The sequence below is a fragment of the Astatotilapia calliptera genome, chromosome 15 (assembly GCF_900246225.1).
Source record: "Astatotilapia calliptera chromosome 15, fAstCal1.2, whole genome shotgun sequence".
NCBI classification, from domain to species: domain Eukaryota; kingdom Metazoa; phylum Chordata; class Actinopteri; order Cichliformes; family Cichlidae; genus Astatotilapia; species Astatotilapia calliptera.
Window position 1 is genome coordinate 5,925,772 of NC_039316.1, and position 18,210 is coordinate 5,943,981.

At 41.3% G+C, this 18,210-nt stretch overlaps 1 protein-coding gene across 4 annotated transcripts in view; it reads right to left on the bottom strand.

The window, feature by feature from the left end:
* Positions 1-15,844, bottom strand: part of LOC113006791 (estrogen-related receptor gamma-like) — a 33,454-nt gene extending 17,610 nt beyond the window's left edge. For 2 of the 4 annotated variants that reach the window (XM_026142971.1, XM_026142969.1), the window contains exons 1-3: positions 4,954-5,401; positions 697-954; positions 425-582 (exon numbers count right to left, since the gene is read on the bottom strand). In XM_026142971.1, the coding sequence (XP_025998756.1) occupies positions 425-582; positions 697-954; positions 4,954-5,009 (472 nt within the window). In that variant the 5' untranslated portion in view covers positions 5,010-5,401. Of the gene's footprint in view, positions 1-424; positions 583-696; positions 955-4,953; positions 5,402-15,742 lie in introns of those variants that run through there. The other 2 variants (XM_026142973.1, XM_026142970.1) reach the window with 2 other exon arrangements.
* Between the last annotated feature and the right edge of the window lie 2,366 nt (positions 15,845-18,210).

The following is an 18,210-nucleotide window of genomic DNA, read 5'->3' on the forward strand; positions in this document are numbered from 1 at the left end:
CAGGCTCCTGAGCTGGGCCAAGAGGGGACAATCCCTTTAAAACACACAAACTGCATGCTGCCGGCTCTCCTTGCTGACTTCCTTCAGGGCTGAAGCGATTGCGCACACATGTCAAGCTTTAAACCTAAACTCAGCGATGTTGACTATACACACAGTGGTCTAAGTATAACTGCATATCAGCTGCTTGCGAGCAGATCTTTATTTAAAGCCTTTCTGCAGTTTTGAAGGCGGAAGCTTGTGAGCTAACTGATCAGGGCTTGTTTTTCCCGAAACAAATGATCAGGGAACATCTACACCTTGTTGCTCCTAAAACAGGTTTATATGATGCAGGAAGGCATTATCAGCCATGCTAATCACAATAAATGCGGTTACTGAAACTGAGCGTGTTTGTGAAGGTGTGTTTTATATACAGTGCCAGTCTCACCCTGGATGGTCCTCTTAAAGAAGGCCTTACAAGCTTCACAAGAGGCCACACCATAGTGGTAGCCAGACGCCACGTCACCACACACTAGACATAGGCGCTTGGCGACAGAGCCCAGCATGAATTCGCACTTGACTTGGCCTTCTTCCTCACCAAACCTCCTGGAGAGAAAAAGGAAGAGTAAAAATAAGGGTAATACATAGATATAGTAATAATATCATTTCACATACAAAATGGAGTAAAACAGATGAAATAAAGGAGAATATGATACATACACCAACCTATTTGCTCCTCCATTACTGGCCAACCCCGCTGTGTGACTAAAGAGGCCTGGTGAGTCCTGCCCATTATTGTGATTGTGGCCTTTGGTGAGAGGACCGTAGCTGGAGTTTGTGTCCGAGGAAGAGCTTCCAGGACTGGGCTGGGCCGGGCTGACATCACCCTGAGAGCTGGGGCTGGGGCTGGAAGGCTCACGCTTTATAGAAGAGGGACAGGTGGGGTCCAAGCCCCTCACTGACATCCTGTCCAGATGCCTGGAGACAAAAAAAAAGAAAAAAAGAAAAAAGAATTTAATACATATGATGTGTGTATGCATCTTATTTTAATATATATCTATGTTGGAGAATTTGAAGTCATCTTTATTTAATGAGTCACTTTGATATTGCTATTAATATTTGCAGCTGACCTTCAGGTCGGTGAGCTTTGATTCGTTTTATATTAGTTTTATTAGTTCTGGCATCATCTACACAGATAGCAATCGTGTAATGAATATACTTGAAATTAATATATGGATTCACATCTCTTCACAAACACAGGTATGTATTTGTTGGCTAAAAGGTTTAAAAAAAGAATGAGAAAGGCCATAGTTTCTGTTGAATACATCAGTTTTTTAATTTCACAAATCCACAACGCTTCAACAACACCACATACCAGTTTCCACATCCGTCCGAGTGTTAGAGAAACCAGCCGTTTGTGATTTCCCCCATATGCAAAGCTGCTGTTCATTACACTGCTTTGTTTTCAGAGAAGCGATTGCTTAAGCAAACCTAGGAAAATAGCTAAACCAGCAATCATCCACACCGTCATGTTCAATCCAAATATACTCACATTCCTTCCACTTTTATTGCCTATTGTCTTCAATCTATTTTCTCTTTGTTTCTCTCATTTACCAAATTTGACCTGATAAACTGCCTGAAGCCTACACCAGATACAACAACTGAGCAGGTGTTTTTTGTAAGAAATATAAAGTGGAAAGTACAGCTTTTGTTAGAAGTCAATCCTTAACTAAATGAAAGAATGTATTTATATATTTAAATAAAATCTTTCCATTATTAGTTATATAATAAAAGCTGGAAATAAATCTTCTCCTAGGCCTGCATGTTAAAGTGTGTATCATGGCTCTATTATTGGATTAGGATGTGACCACAACAGACTCTCTGTCACCATGCCGAGGAGAAAAAGCATTTGAAACCAGCTGAAGCGTACAGTAGGCTTGCAGGCATGTGATCTGCGCTCACACACACACCTGCGCACACGCTCGCTCGCAACGTAGTCTTCACCGCATACACTTCAGATTCCTACGATCGGGAACACACTACACCTCCTGGCACGCACATTCTTACGGACACATTGTCAAAGCATGTGTCTTCATAAACACCCTAACACTTACATTGCATGCAGCTCTTTGACGCCAGGCCTAACTTCCAAAACAAAAACCCCAAAAAAGAAAACTGCTGTACACACACCCCACACACTATCCGTACATCTCTCCCACTCTATTCTTGGCTTGTTGAGGTTGAGGTCCAATTCAGCCGGTTTCCTGCCATGTAAATCAGCAGCTTCCAATCACAACTTATTTGGTAGGCAAAAAGACTGGCTGCTTTTAACCACCCACTGAGTAAACCATGGCCACGCGCTACTGACCCCTCTACAAGCCCACAAAAACATACACGGACACGCACAGTAAGGCACTGAGCAAGACAACTAAGGTCTTGATAGGAAAACCAAACAACTGTACCAGTGTTATCACAGCGACTGCTGCCTTCAAAGAGCTTGGAAATCAAAGCTCAACTGCTTTGGTGCAGTAGAATAAATCCAAAGTAGCAGAATCAAAGACGTTCGAGCACCAAAAACTGTGGCTGAGCTTTTAACCAAGTTGCCTTCTCTAAATCAAATTACAACCTTTAGAAATACTGTTGCAGTTTGGCAACTTTTGCCCATTTACATATCAGAGTAGCATCGCCGTTCATTGGCGATCCTGTTACTCTTGTCTTCCAGCAGATAAAAAGTCTAGGATACACTCTCCTCTGAGCCCAAGCTGCTTTGCTCTCCCACAGCCACCTGCAGCTGGAAACGACCCCACACGGTGCTGCAGAGTGGAAGAATTTTCACCGCAGTACTTTTCAAAAAAAAGTGCTATTTTTACAATAAAATACTGTTGCTTATGGTGCCTTAAATGTTTAATTTTATCCCTATGATGCCATTTTGCTCCTGCACTCCCCGCCGCTGCATCTCCACCCTCTCCAATCCAATTCAAAGACTATAATAACAGCACAGTGAATAGATTTCAGTTTCCTTTTAAAATGACTCACTGGTAGTCTCAATGGCTATCCATCACAGGTGTCCATAATGCTGTGTCGAGTCCCTGACAGGTACAGAGTGAGATATACTTTACGCTTTCCCATTATAATGCATCACGGGGGGTGAGGGTGGGGGGTGGTAGGCATTTTGCTTTCATAATGAAATTGCATTAGAGTGGGGTGATCAGATGTGATGTGATATTCACTCTGACAGATTACTAATCTACAACTCCACATAAAAGCCCATCAAAAAACGGTTGGTGCAGCTTGTACAGCTCAGTGCAGCAGGGACAAATCATTGTGTGTGTGTTTGGTTGGGGTGGGGTATTCAAAGTTATTATACCAGTATCCAAAACAACTCTAACTGCATCTTGGCAACAGCAACAAGAAGACAAAAAGACGGAGAGACCGACAAGAGGCGGGAGGAAATTACACGGGAGGCAGACAGATAGAGGGAGCGTGAAAAAACCAGAGAGGGACGGAGAGAAAAGGGGCAGTCCTGAGGCTCATTAACCTGGGGGGTAAGGGAGGGGGGGTACTTTCTTTGAAAAGGAGCAAAGTCATAATGCAGACAACAATGACCCGGCTGCGTGGAGGCAGGGAATGAGATTGAGGGGAAAATAGGGAGGGAAGAAAATCTCAAAAACAGATCACAATACGCTAAGAAAATAGAGCAAAATAGATTTATTTAAAAGCCTCGAAGGAAGAGAAGTCTTTGTTTAATACTATAAAACCTCCCCAAAAACTTCAAGGGCCTGTTGACTAACCTTTTAGCTCCAAACCTTAGGGAGAGCGATTGAGGTCAGCGGGGTCTCAGCAGTGTTTTTATTACTAATGAGCCAGAGATGAGCAGGGATCAGAGGCACCCCGAGCGGCCGTAAGAGCCTTAGTCAGGCTTTGGATGAAGCACAGAGATGCGGCACCCGTGGCTGGAGCTTGGGTCGGCGGGAAACATGGATAGCGTGCCATTCACAGGGATCATCTGCGGCCGCCATCACCTTTTCTAACGTTCCTTATCCGGTTGCTTGTGTCACAAACAATCAGGGAAACAGCGCACTCACATGTCTGCTAGATTTCTGTCTTCGTTCCCGCGCTCTCCCGAGGAATCTTACTCTAAATCAAATATTCGATCACATTGATTACGCCGCCGTGATGATAATGAACCAATTTTTTGTGTTTCTGTTTGTGATTACAGACAAAACAAGCAATCAAAAAAAAAAAAAACCCTGCAAACTCGCAATCAAACAGCTGCTTGACTTTTCTTTTCCCATTTGCATTGTTCTTGTGGAGGATTTTTACCAGCCTTGGATGACACAAGCCACCACTAGTTACCTCTAACCTGGCCTTGCCTGCTTACCCTCACTATCAACAAACAAACAATGAACAATGGCAACTGTGATCAATCCAAACAAACCTTCACACTCATAAAAGTTTGATCTCAACGTACCCAAGGCACATAAAACGTTAATGAAAGTGTTCAAAGAGCAAGAGCTGGAAAGGACTGCAGGCCTAAATTAACATGAACGTGAACTCAAATATTTACACAACATCATGTCAAAAGAAGACAAGATGACACAGATAAGGGTGTGTGTGTGTGCTGATGTGTATTCTTCTGAACAGAACAATGAGAACAAGGTAAATGATCAAGACAAGATGAGCAACTTCTTTTTCTTTAAAGGTGGCGTAAACAGTGATGATGCTGCACCACAGAAAACACTTTTTTAACCCCCTCCCCCCGTCACCCTCTGCAATAAAGATTGTCACAGGCCACGTCTGTTTTGCAATAATGATTTGAGTATATCGCAAATACAGAGAAACAGTGAGTCAGTCGATGTGATGAAGCAGCTGTCAAGTATGGCGTGAACACAATCTTGGCTTCATCTGCACTTTGTACTGTTTGAGAGGACACCCTTCAGGTTCTGTGGAGTCATTCTGCTATAAGACAGTACTTACTCTGTGTTAGAGTGGTAGGTGAAACACTCCGGGAGGTAGAGGTCGACTAAATCCATGTGAACTCTGTCACCATGCTCTGAAGAGGAGGAAATGTTCTGTCCAGGGACGTCTGCTTCTGCCCGCCTCCTCCACCTTCCCTGGATCTGTCCTGTCCTTCTGCTCGACAGCTTTTATGCGCTATTATCTATCACTGCACCGTTTCTCACTTTCTATATATTCGGCCTCAAAAGTTTGTCTCCATCTACTGCCTTTCCCTCTATTGTATCACACTATCAGCTCCACTCATTCTCCCTGCGTCTGTATTCCTGTCACTCACTCTTCTCACCAACAGCCTCTGGCTGCCTTTGAAGTCCTGACTGTTGTGACTGGAAGCTGTGTGTGACAAGGGTCTCCAAGTAAAAGCCGGCCCTCAAGAACACCCAGCCACACAATTTGAATGGCCATCCCCCAGAAGGTTGAGCTTGCAACTGATTGGCTGCCCTCTAAGCCAATGAGAGACATGGCTACTGGGGCAGGTGGATAAATGGAGAGGATGACTTTAACATGTTTTAGTTATGAGAAAAATCCAAATATGTAACAGGTATTATTTACTGTTGTATTGCTACTTTAGATTAAAAAGACACTAAATATATCACAAAACTCTTAATATGCATATTAGTGTACATCTTATGGGATAATCTTTATATGGTTCTCTCAAAGCATCGTAACAACAACAACTACAGACAACTACAGGACATTTAAATTGCAATTCAATAGTGTGTGTCCAGTTTCTGCAGCTTATCAGATATATTTAGTCTAATTTGGTTTGAAGTTAGAATGAAAGAACTATGATCAGTAGTTGGTTTATATTTTAAGCAAAAACCTTATATACATATTGAATATTTCTAGGTTCAGGAAATAAGAAGTAAACCAACACTGAAAATGATTTTTAGATGCTGCATTACTCATATCCATTTTTTAAAAAAAAAATCTATAACACAGTAGGTGTTACCAGCCATGTAAAATAATTTCTAAATGCTGAGCTGAAAAATGTCTTCATTCCCCTCCATCAATCAAAACAGGCGGCGCAATAAACAAATATATGAATGTCTACTCACACAAAGACATTTGCACGATTTCTACCTTGGCCTTAACTGACTTACTGCTGTTCTAATGAGCTATACCTGGAAGCCTAACGTGATGGCTTTCGCTCGCTAAGCACATGTGCATACAAGATAAGGAAACACAGTAGTTGTCCAGCACAGCAAAAGGCAAAGTTAAAGGATTATATGGTTAAAAGAAACAACACAGCACAGTAAATACAAGAAGAGATTTAACAAAAAAACAAAGTATCTCGACGTTAATGTCAGTGCTCTGATCATGTAAAGTTGTGGTCAGAAATTTACATATACTCATCATCGGCATGAATGTCGTGGTAATTTACTGTTCTTTGTCCCAGTTGGAACAGGTGGCTTTAGTGAACAAGTTTTAACTTATTTTCTATAATACACAGAGGGTCAAAAGTATACATCTCTTTTAACTTGACAAGGCCTTGTTAACATCTTGTTAGCGATCATGATTGACTATAGCCGAAAAGGATTTGTTTGACAGCACTCATTGGATCGACCTATACCCAGAATGATGGGAAAGTCCAAGGAACTCGGGAAAATCTAAGACTGAGTACTTGTAGATTTACACAAGGTGGGAAGATTTCTTAGAGCCATTTCTAAACTGCAAATTCTAAGATCATCAGTGCAAACTATTTTATGCAAGTACAGATTATTTGGCAACACTTTGTCAAGGTCAGAGGACCCAAACTGTCACCCTCAGATGAGAGGAAATTGGATAGGATGTTCAGAAACAACCCAACAAAGCTTAAGCCTCCCATGAACTGGAAACTCCTTGAACCCCAGTGTCACCCTATACAGTGAAGTGCCATTACCATTGACTGAGAGGATACCGACCGAGAAAGAAGCCACCGCTCCAAAATTGACACCTTAAAGCTCAACTGAAATTTTGCAGGTACCCACATAGTCAAATGGCTTCTGGAGAAAAGTTTTATGGTTAGACAAGAAAAAGATTGAGCTATTTGACTACAGTGACAAGAGGTATGCTTGGTGAGGTGAGGCGAGGTGAGGCTTTCAAACATAAGAACACTGTACCAGCTGTCAAGCATGCTGGTGGTAGTATCACGCCCTGGTGCCAGTTGTTTCGGTGCCAGTGGTACTGGTACACTGCACAAAATGGATTTAATAATGAAAGACGACTATCTGCAAATTCTTCAAGTTCAGCTCAATTCAACAGCTAGAAACCTGGACACAGTTTAGTCCAACAGGACACACATCAAAACTTGTTTTGCAATGGATAAAGCAGGCTAACATTAAGCTTCTGAAAAGGCATTGCCAAAGCCCTGACCTCAACTACGTTGGAAATTTGTGGACTATGCTCGAAAGCTGGGTTTGTGCCAGAAAACCAATCAATTTAAATGAACTCTACCAATCCTGCCAAGACGACTGATCAAATATCCAGCCAGAATTATGCCAAAAGTTGGGTAGTGGCTACAAAAAGCATCTGATCAAGCCGTAACTTGTTAAGGGAAATTTAAGCAGATATGTTTATATACTTATTAAAAATCATCATCAATCATTCCAAAAAGTACCATGACATTCATGCTCACGATGAGTGTAAACTACCCACCACAAGTACAGGATGTAGCATGATGCTATATCAGAAATCCATCACAACTTTGCTTTATATTGTAAGTTTCTGCACAATACAATAATCAAAGTATTAAAACAGTCAGTCCTCTAATGAATCCTGCCATTCGTCCTGAGAGAGTGAAGCTACTCTAAGTAGCTCAAGGGTTAGATGGGTCTTAGGCAACGCGTGGTAACTACATCCTAATCCACTTTAATGACAAAAACACACATGAAGAGGTCAACAAAAATCCCTATATGTGAAGACACACAAGCACACGTGTACACGCACACATCTGCCATGTAGTGTGTTTGGTTATGCTGCGAGAGACAGATTTACTCACAGTCAGTGTAATCAGTGTTAAAATCAAAACATGTAATTTTAACATTGTAGTGTATTATACCGTGTGACCACATGGTTCCAGTTCTATCTGAATTAACATAGGACACAATAAGTTTCCTGTGGCAACAATGCAGCAGTTTAATGTTTTCCACCGATGCACAACACTGGTGTTGAACATGCATTTTACTTTTTCAGACCAGCTGATCTGACCTTTAGGTTTGAAAGGAAGAAACAACACAAACCCTTGGCCCATCTCGTCTTCTCTGATCGTCACGATGTCGTGTTAGTGCTCTGAGCCAACCCCCTGCTAAACTTCCACAGGAATGAAATCACCTGCGCTAATCTGTAGCTCAGATAAAAGGCCAGACAGCAGACTGCACGGAGTGGGACTTTATCTCATTATGCACCACATGAAACACCCAGCCAACACTAACACACTCTGCATTAAAGCAGCCTCATACACAGATATGTGTAAACAAACATATCAATGCAAGCGCATGCAAACACAAAGGGGAAAGTACATAAGAAAACCTGTCAAGGATAAAGAGTGTGATTTCCAACGTAGACAATTTTATCACAACCATAAAACACAAAAACCCAGACAAGTATCACGAGTCACATCTCCTTAAAGCTGATGTAAGAGATAAAATATTTTTACGCTGAGAAATTATCTTCTATAAACCATTTAGGAAACTTAGAGTTGACATTAAAATGATTTTTATCTGTTTAGTTTGGCTCAGAAAGGGTCAAGATTTTTTTCCCATATAATAAATGCAGAAGAATGAAAAGTTCAGGTTGAAATTAAACAACAGATTAATTATTTTATCAGCAGTTAATATTTTCCTTGGCAACAGCCGAGCATTCTCGAGACACTCAACAACAATAGTAGGGTTTGCCTGAGCCAAGTCATAGCGGCGTCAATTGAACCACTTGAAAGAGAAATGTTCAGATAATTTCCTTATGACTTTGTGCCACTGTATGAAAAGGTGCTGTTTGTTCACTTTGCAGTTGATGTTTTTAAGTTAGACAGATAAGATGTGGCACTCATTAACTTCAGTCAGTTGACTGAAAAATTACAATCAAACAGGTTTAAAGTAAGTTCTCATTCAGACAGCAAGTATTACATATTTCTAAGGTAAAAGAATATGTAAGCAGCCGACCTTTCCTCTGTAAATTGTAAAAACTTACCGTTAACTTTTTTAACTAATTGAAAATCTTATTCTATCCAGTATTTGTCCAAACTCTTTTTAAAACTACACAAGTATACAACCCATTTAAAACATTCACCGGTCAGTCTATTGAGTACACCTGTGCAACTGCTTGCTAACACAAATATCTGACCAGTCAGTCACAATGGCAGCAACTCAATGCATTTAGCTTTGTAGACATGGTCAGGACAAGCTGCTGAAGCTCAAACTGAGTATCAGGATGGAGAAGAAAGGTCATTTACATGACTTTGAATGTGGCATAGTCTGGGTATTTCAGAAACTGATTAGTTACTGGGATTTTCCCCAAAACAACAATCTATACAGTTTCAAAAGTCTTAAAAAAAAAAGAAAGAAAGAAAGAAAATATCCAGTGAGCAGAAGTCTTTAGGTTTAAAAAATCCCTTCTCAGAGGTCAGAGGAGAATGGCCAGACTGTTTGAACTGATAGTAAGACAACAGTAACTCAAAATAACTACTCATTACAACCGAGGTATACAGAAGACCATCTCTGAAAGCACAACAAACTTAATATAGATGCGGATGGGCTGCGGAAGCAGTAAAAACCACACTAGTTGGCACTTCTGTCATATAAGAACAGTGGTTTAGACACTATAACCCACCTGAGTGTTGTTAATGACCATGTCCATCCTTTTATGACCGCAGCATCATATCGGCTCATATCATCTTAAACTGGTTTCTTGAATATGAAAATGAGCTCACTGTACTCAAATAACATCCGCAGTCACCAGAATCCAATCTAATAGAGCAAATTTTGGAAGTGGTTGTCATGGATGTGAAGCAACTGTGTGATGTTATCTGTGGACCAAAATCTCTGAGCAATGTTTCTAGCACTCTTGTCAAAAAGTCAAAAGGCGATCAAGCCTCTTACTAGCAAGGTGTACCTAACAAAGTGGCCAGCGATTGCATTTGAGTGTGCTTCATTTGAAAGGAGTTTCTTTTTTGGCCAGAAAAAATGAATTATTTTCATATACACACATATATATCTCCAAAGCTATCCCCATTGCTCTCAGTTGTACTTTTAAGCTTTTATTAGCAAATGTTAGCACACAGAAGCTAACACAGAAGCTAAACATACCATCTTTTTCATAACCACCAGGCTCTTTCTCTGCATAAACTGTTTTGGTTGTTCATTTTCAGCTAAACTGTGGCAATTTAAGAGTTAGAAGGTATGCTCACCGGAAATGACCGTGCAGTTTCACCATCAGATCCACCCTTTGATCATTAGTCCTATTTCAAAGCAGCAAGATGGTGAAAACAGCTGGAGGCTTCATAAAGGGACATTTAGGTGGGTTATTCCATCAGCATCAAGGCTAATTTATCAGTTTCTCGGCCTCGGGCTATTATAGCTGTCAACTTATATTCCATTGAGGCATCAATATTAATAAACCACATCAATGTAGTCTATGATTCATCAGCTAGTTAAAAAGCTAACTATTAGCCAGGATTTAAACAAGAAGTGACTAACAAAATGTAACTAATTTTTTTTTTTTGACCCATTTGCCAATTTTGGCCCCTTTTTAACTATTTAAACAAAAACAAACAACAAATGACAAAACCTGACACTGAATAACAAACCAACTGGACAAACTTGGACAATGACATGAATGGAAGCAAACTGCAGCAAATGAAACCAAACACGCTGGGCTGCAGTTAAACATCAAAAGTATTTTTACACTGCTGAGCCTGAGCCGACGACAGGAGCTCAATATCTGCTCTGGAGGGATGCTGCATGTAACAAAGCACCCAGCTGTCAGGTATTGACCCCTCACACCAGATGCATCCAGTTTGTCTGAGAAACACGAAAAAGTATGGGTTAAACAGGCACACTGCATATGTGTGTATGCATGTTCTTCCCAAAAATCACAGCCACCGTCTCTCAGCCTCTGGGTCCAGCTGTCGCATTGACTTCCAAAACTGGACAGTCACTCTTCAGCTCCAAACCCCTCCGTCATGCACATTAGCATCAGCCCTCAGATCTAGTGAGTGTAATCTACTTAGTTTATATCTGACTCACAGTCATCCATCAATTACTGAGACAGTGGGAAAGACTATTGACACTGTGTGCAAACCCTGATGTCCCGCTGCTCCGACACAGCACCTCTCCGGCGCTTAAATGGGAGAGACGCATGAAAGTCAAAGGAGAGAAAGACAAAAGAAATAAGACTGAAAACAAATAAAGGAAACTGCAATGATAGCTCTGCCATGTGCTTTGTCGTTGGATGCCTTTAAATAGATGAATGGAAGGGAAATGATACATAAAATGACAGATTAAGTGGCAGATGAGCATTTGGAATCGGATCACTTTCCCTGTATTGATCTGTGGTACACTGCACAGGGATCAGAGGTCACACACACAAACGCATACATACATACATACATACACGCGCACACAGGCTTATGCCAGAAACCTGCGAAAGCCTCTGGGAGAAGCTAAAGCAACTATAGAAATGTCACTTAGAGCTGCTAGAACCTGCTGCAGCTATCCTTAGTGGGTCAGTGGTCTTGAAATGGGTTTTTTTTTTTTTTTCACTTATCTAGAGATGTTAAGTCCCTCTGGGAGGGTGGAGGGGGTGAGCCATTCTGGGAAACATACACAGGAAAGCTTTCAGGAAGGCAGGATTTCATTAGGACTCATTTAAGAGTATTTTATGAATATTTGAGACCAAACGCACTGAGTAAGGGCTCGTGTTATTGGTTAAATGAATAGACTAGATTACCCCCTAGTGGAGGGATTGTGTGTGACATTTATAAAACGGGACACTGCTTTTAGCTGAACAAGTTTGATAAGGGATGATTATTCGAAAGCACCGTCAAGGTCCATCGAGGCGCGAGCTCAAAGTCAAATACGTCACTGGTCCGCCGTCCCGTCACCGTGCCATGTTGTCTTCTGGCAGGAGCCCATCTGGAGGTTCTTAGGGTGATTATGTAACCGAGCTTCTTCTAACAACATAATGTGGATTACTACAGCAAGTACCCTTTCATATTCTCAACAAGCAGCAGCCTATTGGATTAACTGCTCAGCTTCTGGCCTGTGGTCAGCCGCCTCTGTTTCTGTGCGCTTTCCGCTGAAAGGGGAAGAAAACAGAAAAAAACAAAAAAACAAGAACATCTCCCGTCTCTTCTCCTTCGCTGTACGTAATGCCCTTGAGCCTCGAGTCCTCCTGTGCATATTGTCGAGGAGGTTTGGTGCATAGCGTCATTTAGAAGTTACTTGACGTCTTCTCTAAATAAAGTATGCTTGGATTTCATTTACTTAATATGATCATTATTGAAATTCTGTCCTTGGAGATTGATTCTCCTCTTTTTCTCTGTGTTTTTTTAAACCAGCATCACAAAACCAAAAAGCTTAAAGTAATTAAATAGATTAAGTAGGGAAAGCTTAATTCAGAAAACGTACCCACTTGAGTATTTGGAGTTTCTGCATTTTCTTTCTTACTTTTTAAGTTAATAAACTTTTTTGTAAACTTGAACTTGAACTATTTAACTCTCATCCTACTGACACATTTAAATCACATGGACAACCAACCTATCTCTTACTATAGCATTATTAGCTATATGATTAATTTCATCTAAAGGAAAAAAATAGATTATTGTTACTTTTGCAAAATTACAATTAGCTTTCATATTTCATTGACCAAAAATCGAAACCTTTCTTTAATATAACTTGCAGCTTATATCCATATTATTACTTTAAAGCTTATTTACCATCTTTTGACTCTGGTATCAATTTCAAGTGAACATTATTTGTGTTGTATTTAAGTACACCAGTCATTTTGACCCGAATCAAAAATGAAAATAACGCACACAATGAGCCGGCTCCGAGACTTCATTTCTCCAGCTTGTCGTGGGTCTGCCTCGGGGCCTCTTCCAGGACATGCCTGAAACATCTTACCTAGAAGGCGTCCTAGCCGGATGCCAGAACCACCTCAGTTGACTCTATTTGATTAAGAGGTGTAGCGGATCTTCTCAGAGTCTGTCACTTGTAACTGTAATCTTATTTTTTCAGTCACTACCCACAGCTGACAGCCATGGGTGAGGGTGGAAATGTCGATCAGCCAGCCAGCTTCACTATCAGCTCTTCCTTTACCGTAACAGGCAGAAAACAGAGTCTACTACAGTAGAGGAGGGCAGATTGATAGATTGACCATTGTGAGGGGATTGATACTTTGTTTCTATCCTGTAAGTTCACTATGTAGTGAACTGTGTTATAATGGTGAAGTTCTTTAGAAATGAAAAATGTTCCTCAAATGTGCAGCATGTTCTGCACCAATATACCACTTCCCTCGTCTCTTACTCATATATATATGTAAATATCCACTTAGGACAGCAATTTATTCCTGACCCATAGTGGACACTCCACCCTTTTCTAGCTGAGGACCATGGCCTCAGACTTGCAGGTGCTAATTCTCATCACGTCTCCTTCACACTCATATACAACCTGCTGTAGGGCAAGCTGGAGGTCATCGTCCAATGAAGCCAACAGAACCACATCATCTGCAAAAAGCAAAGACATGTTCTGACAACTTTCTGTGTGAAACCATGAAGGTGATGAATGCGGTGATGGAGTCTTTCCTGTTTAAAATGCCCGACAGAGTACCATGACCCCCAACTGCATGCTGTATTTTGCTTTAATTCAGGACCCATGGCAAATATGACCTGTGAATAACTAGCTTCATTTATTAGAACTGCATAGATGGAATTTGCATAGATGGCAGAACTAATGTGGCATCATTAGGATCAAATTCATTGATAAAGCCATAAAACATTAGAATGATAGAAAAGAAAACAAGCCTGTGAGATATGACAAAAAAAGAGAATAAAATACGACCACAAAATGCATAAAGTTCATTCAAAATGCATAATTTCAGTGTGATAATAACAATAATAACAAGAAGAAGATAAGGAAATCTTCAAAATGCTTTCTCAGTCTGACATTGTCGACATTCAAATTGTTAATAGGAGTAATGTTAGCCTAGAAGACTATTATACATGTAGTCCTACATTGTTATTAATGTAATCAAGAAAGGCAGGAGAAAGGGAGTAAAAGCAGGCTAATCTTACCTGTTTATATCCCCGAGCCTTTCCTTTAGTAGAGTTTTAAAGTGCAAGATTTTTGCATGTATTTTCACTGTTCTATTGGTACTTTTACTCAAGAGTATTATCTTTGTCATTGGTGCTTTTTCACAAGTTGTTAACCCTCCTTTACACAGATGCACAGACACGGTTATCCGACCGGTCTCTGGTGAGGATCCACTGATGCGGGACCGGGGCACATTAAATCCTGGGAATCAGCATCTCACACACCTAATGCTGATGTCAGGAATTATTATAAACATTTCACATACCCACACACACACACACAAACATACACAGAAACACCATGCAGCCCATCTCATCATCTCACTTACATCTCCACAGGTGGCAAATTTTACCCTCGAGCTCAATGTCAGCATGTCTGCATAAACAAATCAACGCAAAACGCACATAGAGTGAAAGAGCTTATCCTGTCACATTATCCGTTTTTTTCCCTCTACCACAGCTTTATGAATTCACCCTCTGCCTCTCCATCTATCTGCCCATCCGCCTCAAACCCAGCCAAACCCATTTTATCAGCAGCTCCACAGGTGAGCCTCGTCTCATTTCACAACGGTGTCTCGTACCACGTCGAGCTAATGCCAGGTCTCTTCCTTCAGTTATTTCACCTCCTTCCCTCTTCACACTGTGCTTCTGTTCTTTCTTTCCCCTTATACACCTCTGGTATATTTCAGCTTTTGAGGTGAGATGTGACACAATTAAACGTCTCCCCTTCCTGCCCAACTCTTTCACCAGGCATCGGGGGTGGGGTCCTTGCGGTGACCCCACCTTCCGGTCATCCCCTCAGCCCGTTAGCCCGCTCAGCACAGCGCACTTAATCCCGGCCGTGCCAAGGTAGACCAGTCAAAATGTAATTTTCTGCAAGATTACACATGATAATGACTCGCTTTGGAGGGCCGCCATAAATAATGACTTCCAATTATAGATGCATAACTATCGATCTGTCAACAGAAGCACCGAGGAAGAAGAGAGAAGCCCAGGGGTTGGGTGGTGGTGGTGGTGGTGGGGGCAGAGCTGGACAGATGTTGTGTTTACTGACATTTTTTTTTTTTTTTGGGGGGGGGGGTAGCATGCAGACAAAAAAAGAAAAAACAAAACAGAGGACGCTGCCGCAGACACACTTAACAACTGCCCAACCGCTTTACAAAGTCTTACATGAAGGCTCAGAAGCAAGTGTTGATGTGAGCCAATAAAATAAAATTTAAAAAAAGCCTGAGAGATGAGTTCACCTGGGATCAGAGCAGACCTTCACCTGCTCTGGCACACGCACACACACAGACACACACTTCTGCTCCAATTCAACACCACACTGGACTGTTTCGAAGGAACAAAAACAGAAAACACACACACACAAAACCACATCACCAACACATTTGCTGCAATTAAAAGAAACCTTGCATCTACTACTTCTTCGTCCGCTCAGCCTTATTGCTCTCGCTCAGTACTCACTGTCAGTTTCATGCACTGGCTGGCTGGCTGGTCCTCCGCTCTATAGCTGCAGTCAGTCAGTCTCAAGGACAAACGCTCCAGCTCTCCTCGCCTCCGGTCTCTGTAGCTCAGCGATGCAGCAGCACGCGCACGCACGCACACACACTCCCAACACACAAAAATTTCATAAACACACACATTCCCCTCACCCTCCCTCCCTCTCTTTCTGTTCTCAGCGTCTCACTCTGATCCAGTGCTGAGTTTACCTGCCTACCTTGCTCGCAGGGGGAGTCCTGAGAGAGTGTGTCAGACAAAAAGTGTGTCTAAGAGCAGGGGTGGGTGGTGGGCAGACTGTTGGAGGGGTGAGGGAGAACACAAGCCAGCGTACCCTTATATGCAGAGGGAGGAGGTGAGTAGAAGGGAGGGTAGAGGACACACAGGGTTCCTGTATTCCCACAGATACAGAGGAGGGATTTCTATTGCAGCCTTGCAAAAGATGGGAGAAAAAGAGAGGAGGGAAGAAGACAGAGAGAGCACGAGCATCATATTTCAGTGATGTTGAGTCAGCATGTGCATGGGATGTGTGCGTTTATAGAGTTGGAAATATTTCGAGGCCACGTTCTTATTTGCAGAAAGCTCTCTTCATCAAAAGGGAGCTGCGACCGTGCCGTCTCAAGAGCAACCAGAGAAGAAAGTTCTCCTGGTTTGTACTTAAAGGGCTCACATCCTGATCAGAGTAAGTTGCCTCATTGATGATGTACGTTTTACAACTTGATTTCAGTGTCCTATAAACGACTGCGGATCCTGATGCTCTGTTCAACCAACTTCAAAGCCTCAAAAATATTGGTTTAACTCCACAGGACGACTCTCAAAATGCAATCCCGTTGTTGTTAATATGGGTAAATTAGTAAAAGAAATTAAACACTTAAATGCTGCATAAACTGCTGCTTTATTAAACCACTAATCTACATAATACTATGCAATTAAAAAGAGCCCATCATCAGGCCGAAAAAAGAAGAAACACAAAACCAGTCAAAGTTCTATAGGCAAAAAAAACCAAAGAAAATCAGCAATTTGGTACATTTTGGTGTAAGGAAGGCGCTGGTCAAGAGAAAAAGGCCTGAAAAACAACAGAAGAGAAAATTTGACAATCGCAGAATTCCTTTTCCTTGACAAAGAAAAACCTTTTCACAATAATCCAAGACAGGAACACTCTCCAGGAGGTAGGTATATCATTGTCAAAGTCTACAATCAAGAGACGCCTTCATGAAGGGAAATACATGGGGTTTACGACAATGTGCAAACCAACCCCTTCAGAACAAGAAGCCCAGATTAGACATTTAAACTATTAAAAAAATTTTTAAACAAACAAAAAACATAGATGTTCCTAGTGGAAACAGTTGATTTATGGAGAAGATAGGAAAGGCCCATTATCTACAACATAACCACAGTGTTAAAGCATGAGCATGTATGGTTCCAGAAGAGCCTGGTTACTTGGAGTAACGTGCTGTAGTGATGATGATGTGGCTGCTCACCGAAGCAGCAGGATGAACTGTGAAGTGTACAGAGCAATAGTCTCTGTGCAGATTCAGCCAAATGCTGCAAAGCTGATTGGACAGCGCTTCACTGTACGGATGTATAATGACCAAAACATACTGCAAAAGTAACCCAAGAACTTTAGGTCAAAGAAATGTAGTGCTCATAAAAATGCTGAGTCACCTTAACCTAAGTAATCAGGCTTTTTTCCCCCCTTTCTTCAAAATCCATCCTCTACCTGGGGCTGCAGTAAAAATGTAGAGATTTTTTAACAAATTATAATCATCAGGAAGGTTACCTTTGAGCCTTCTTACAAAAAAAAGACAATCTAAAATCAAATTAATAAACAATTAATGTGTTAGTCTTTTTTGCTTAGTTTCAGATTTAACAGTTTTGGTTTACAGAGGCTAAATTTCTACTGTATACCCTTTTCTTCCACATCAGAGCTCCACTCACATGTCTTTAAACTGTCACGAGTTTAATGAGGTAAGTTAGGTCCTAAGGTTAAAAGCTGTTCAGAGGAAATACTGCTACACTTTAAATATCCTGCACCATTTCTAATCAACATCTTTCTATTTTTTTTCTGGCCCCTTGATCTCTCAGCTGCACTTAAATTTACTTTAGCTATATATCCACAACAATCCGCTGTGTCTGGCCAATATGCTAATGGGGTTAAATTACCCAACAGCTGCATAGTAAATAATACAATTAGGTAAGCAGCCAACTTATTTTAATAAATGCGTCTGACTTCCTGTGTTGTGCCGCAGGTGTCTGATTAGACGTTAGCCAGCCCGCACTTCCCCACAATCCTGCGAAAAGGTCTAATCAAGCAAATTAAGCGGAAAGCACCGGTTAAACACAGGTTCCTTCCTTCAAGAGTGTGCACTGAAACGCCAAAATGCTCATATCATACCGTGTGACTGTGTAAAGTCACAAAGCGTGCTTACTCTTGG